Consider the following 3,804-nt stretch of genomic DNA (forward strand, 5'->3'; position numbering starts at 1 on the left):
TGCTCTCTTGGCAAAGCAAACGCAGCCGAATGCACAGATGTTGCATTTCTGTGGAGGGCGCGGGAAACAGAACCGAGCCAAGACCTCGTCCTTCAGCAATATCAGAGACCCGCTGGGCTCTAAACGATGACCGCGTCACCGCTACTCTTTCTGTTGCATTCAGACCGAACATCTGAGACTGTATTTAAGCATTCATTTAGTGTGTCTACTTCATTTTGGAGCCTAGAATTAAATGTTGTGCTCATAGATATACACGCATAGATGCCTCATTAGCATCTGTTCCTATGGACCGCATGCTAAACACATGACAGATGCCGTCTGGAGTCTTCCCATAAATGAAACATACATTTACATTTACTTATTTTAGCAGGCGCGATTATCCAAAGCGATTATGTACGGATAGTTCGATAAAAAAATATCAAATGCTCCTATATATAATGTTTACGCTTCTCAAAGAGCGGCGGGACTGTCCAAATGGATATGTCATAACCATAAAATATTTTAAGTTCCGGAAACATCCATAAAACATTTGGTTATTTAAATCATGTATTTGCTATTAAATCATAAAGCACCAATCAGTTCTATCCATAAACATTATAAAACCATAACCTATGCTATTAAACAAATGATTCATTAAACTAGAACCCAAAATAAATGCAGTGCAATATATATATATATATATATATATCTATAGTATCTAGACAAATTACAGGCAGTCAGTTTATGATATGAACTGTTTCTACACTAAATCAGTTTTTGCGGCACACTGAGGAAACGCCTCCATTGGCTTACATTCAGTCAGGTCTCCTTCCAAGATGATGGCGCAAATGACGTATCCGAACTAGCCGAATGCGGAATCTATGTATGTGTATCTATGGATGGGCCGCTGAATGATGTTAAAGATGGAAGAGTGCCATTACTGTGTTTCTAGTGTCACCAAAACAGAATTATGACAAACGGGTTTCCTGACTCCCTATCTGCCATGAAACGCTGTATGCAAACTATTTTATAGAGGTCGACCAAGAGTGGAATTCCCTCTTTCTCTGGGGAGGGCGTGCTTTAAGCCTAGTCTGCCGGGCAGGTCATCCCCATCTACCTGGACGAGGGAGGGACAAGGGAGGGAAACAGAAATAATTCAAATGGGGGTACTTCCTGTAACAGTGTAGTACCTCCCAAAAACACTGTAAAATTTAAAAGAGAGGGAAAAGGCCAACGAGAGCGGCAGTGAGAGAGAGAGAGTTGCGAGAGAGATGAAAAAATAAAAACCTACTCGCCGGTTCTCCGATACACCGTCACATGGTCCCCGAGCACTCCTCCACCCTCTCAGGCGGATGACAGCCGCTTCTCCCGGGCGGACCGGAGTCAGACTCACGGCCCCGGCGGTCAGAACGCCCCTCTGCGTTCTCGGCGACTCATGGGGACACTCCTCCGCCCCTGGCAGCGGCTCCATCGCTCCAGGCGGTTGGGGAGTCCAGTCCCCACTTGCCTCGCGGACGGGCGGCCGCTCACCTCGTCTGGACGGTCGGTCTACTCCTCGACAGCAGTGTTGAGGACTCCGTGATGGGCATCCCTCCTCCTTCCCGGGCTTCGGCACCAATGTAAAGGGATCAGTGGAAAGGAGGAGGCGAGAACCGGCTTTTCAATATAAATAATAGTTTAATTTCAAACTAAAACAGAAGACACAAACACACACATGACGGACATCTCTTTCTCCCACACGCATCCTCTGCAGTCGACCTTTATCCTCACGGAGGCTTGATTAGCCTAATACGGACCGGTGTGTAGGATCATGACCCGCCCTCTGCCCTGCCACATCGACATTGGCCGATAACCGATTAATCGGTCGATAGTTTTAAAATGTATTTGTACAATGTATAAAAAATCGTAGTCATTCCATGTAAGCTCAGCGTAGTTCTAGTGGGAAGGCTAGCAGCTCTACATCATCACATCATTAGCTGGGTAACTCCTAGCCAATCGCATGTAAGCCGTTGCTTTATAAGTCTGCTCAAAATCTATCACATTGCTGTTTCGGTGTGCTAACACTTCAACCTCCTCCACCCCACCACCACCTGTTGAGCCCTGTCCCACGACGGGGTTAGGCTCCTCGCCCTGCCTCCTATCTCCGGCAGGACATGACGGTTCCGGTACAACTCCCTCGGACCGCCAGACGGGCCTATGCCAAAGAGAGAGAGACATTACTTTCTGTTTTACATCTATCAAATAAATGTCATCTTAAACTTCACTCAAGCTGAAGAGTGAAGATGCTTTTGTCCAAAGTGACTTACAGTGCACTTATTACAGGGACAATCCCCGGAGCAACCTGGAGTTAAGTGTCTTACTCAAGGACACAATGGTGGTGACTGTGGGGATCAAACCAGCAACCTCCTGATTACCAGTTATGTGCTTTAGACCACTACGCCACCACCACCACTCATCACACACCTTTATAATAATAGATAACATAAAACATGTTTAGGTTGCAGAAAATGATGCCGTGCAATTTGCACAATAGTGCCACCTCTGTGGCTTAGCCCCACTTGCCCCTAATGTAGAGACTCTGTTTCCAAGTGAATCAGAATATTCAATGAGAAGTAAATGTGAGAATCGCTAGCAAACCCCAGGTAACGGATTCATCATAACACAGTGAAACAGTAACATCCCCTCATTCGATTACAGTGAGGTTATGAAAGTGTCCTGAAGGAACAGTTTTCACTCCTCGTAGACTCTTGCGTGTCTCATAGACATCTGTCTCTCGCCTTCAGCGTGTGTTTCATGAGTTTAATGAAGTCATTAGGGTTGCTGGGTAACACCGGTCGCATGGCCCTGCGTCTGCAGACGGGACTAACTTGATTTGTGCTGCGCTCTCATCTGAGGAGCTTTAGGAATGAGCTGCACGTACAGGAGTGAAGAGCCATACACAAACAACACAAGAGATGGTGCATGAGAAAGTGACAGTAGTATCAGGGCCAGTAGTGTATCTACACGCACCTAATAATACACCCGATTGTGTTCCCTGATCAATAAAACCATCCTAAACCAGCCTGGTCAAGCTGATCTATTGACTGGTTTCAGATTAGTTTTGAGGTCTTTTTGTTTTATAATTTATTTATCTTTATGAAAATGCCATAATGTTTTTGTGTGTTTTCAGGCAGAGTTTTCTGAGATCAATCTTGCATCATATGTGAATTCTGGCTGTACGGTGGACATGCTGGTGAATAGAGGAGGAACTAAAGTCGCCAGGTAAGACATTGCAAACCCTGATTTATGCACAATAACCCATCTCACTGTCTACATGTGCAATCACTACAGATCCGGCCATCATATTCCCCATGTGGATGTCTTCTGTTGGTCTTTATGATGGTGTAGCCACATCCCAGTGCTTCAATTTCTGCCCTGTGATTCTCCAGAGCCACTGACCTCACGTTTACTGCAGTAAAACATGGTAAACCACAGTAATGAGACAGCAGCTGACTCTGTGATTACTGAACACTTTAATGGGAAAAACAGAGTTTGTTATTATAACTTTATTTCTGTTACAAAACTGGCGCCCTGTTACTCTGCTGTGTACAGATTGCAAAATTATACAATGATCTTTGGTACAGGTTGCCTTGATTAACTCATATGTAGGGTGTAGTTATATTGTATAACAAATAATTATGGTTGATTTAAACCAGATTATGATATTAAACAGTCAAACAGAAGCTAAGATTAAGATGCATTTTGAGCTAACGCTAACCCACTAAAATTACTGACACTTCTGCTCTAAACGCCATGTTTATGCTTCAGAGTTAATTTATGCACAAT

At 44.4% G+C, this 3,804-nt stretch overlaps 1 protein-coding gene across 1 annotated transcript in view; it reads left to right on the forward strand.

Moving 5' to 3' along the window:
• Positions 1 to 3,244, forward strand: part of syn3 (synapsin III) — a 42,461-nt gene extending 39,217 nt beyond the window's left edge. The window contains exon 4 of the mRNA XM_052124718.1: positions 3,149 to 3,244. Coding sequence (XP_051980678.1) covers positions 3,149 to 3,244 — 96 coding nt within the window. The remainder of the gene's footprint in view (positions 1 to 3,148) is intronic.
• Positions 3,245 to 3,804: the final 560 nt, after the last annotated feature.

The sequence above is a fragment of the Xyrauchen texanus genome, unplaced genomic scaffold (assembly GCF_025860055.1).
Source record: "Xyrauchen texanus isolate HMW12.3.18 unplaced genomic scaffold, RBS_HiC_50CHRs HiC_scaffold_238, whole genome shotgun sequence".
Lineage (NCBI taxonomy): Eukaryota > Metazoa > Chordata > Actinopteri > Cypriniformes > Catostomidae > Xyrauchen > Xyrauchen texanus.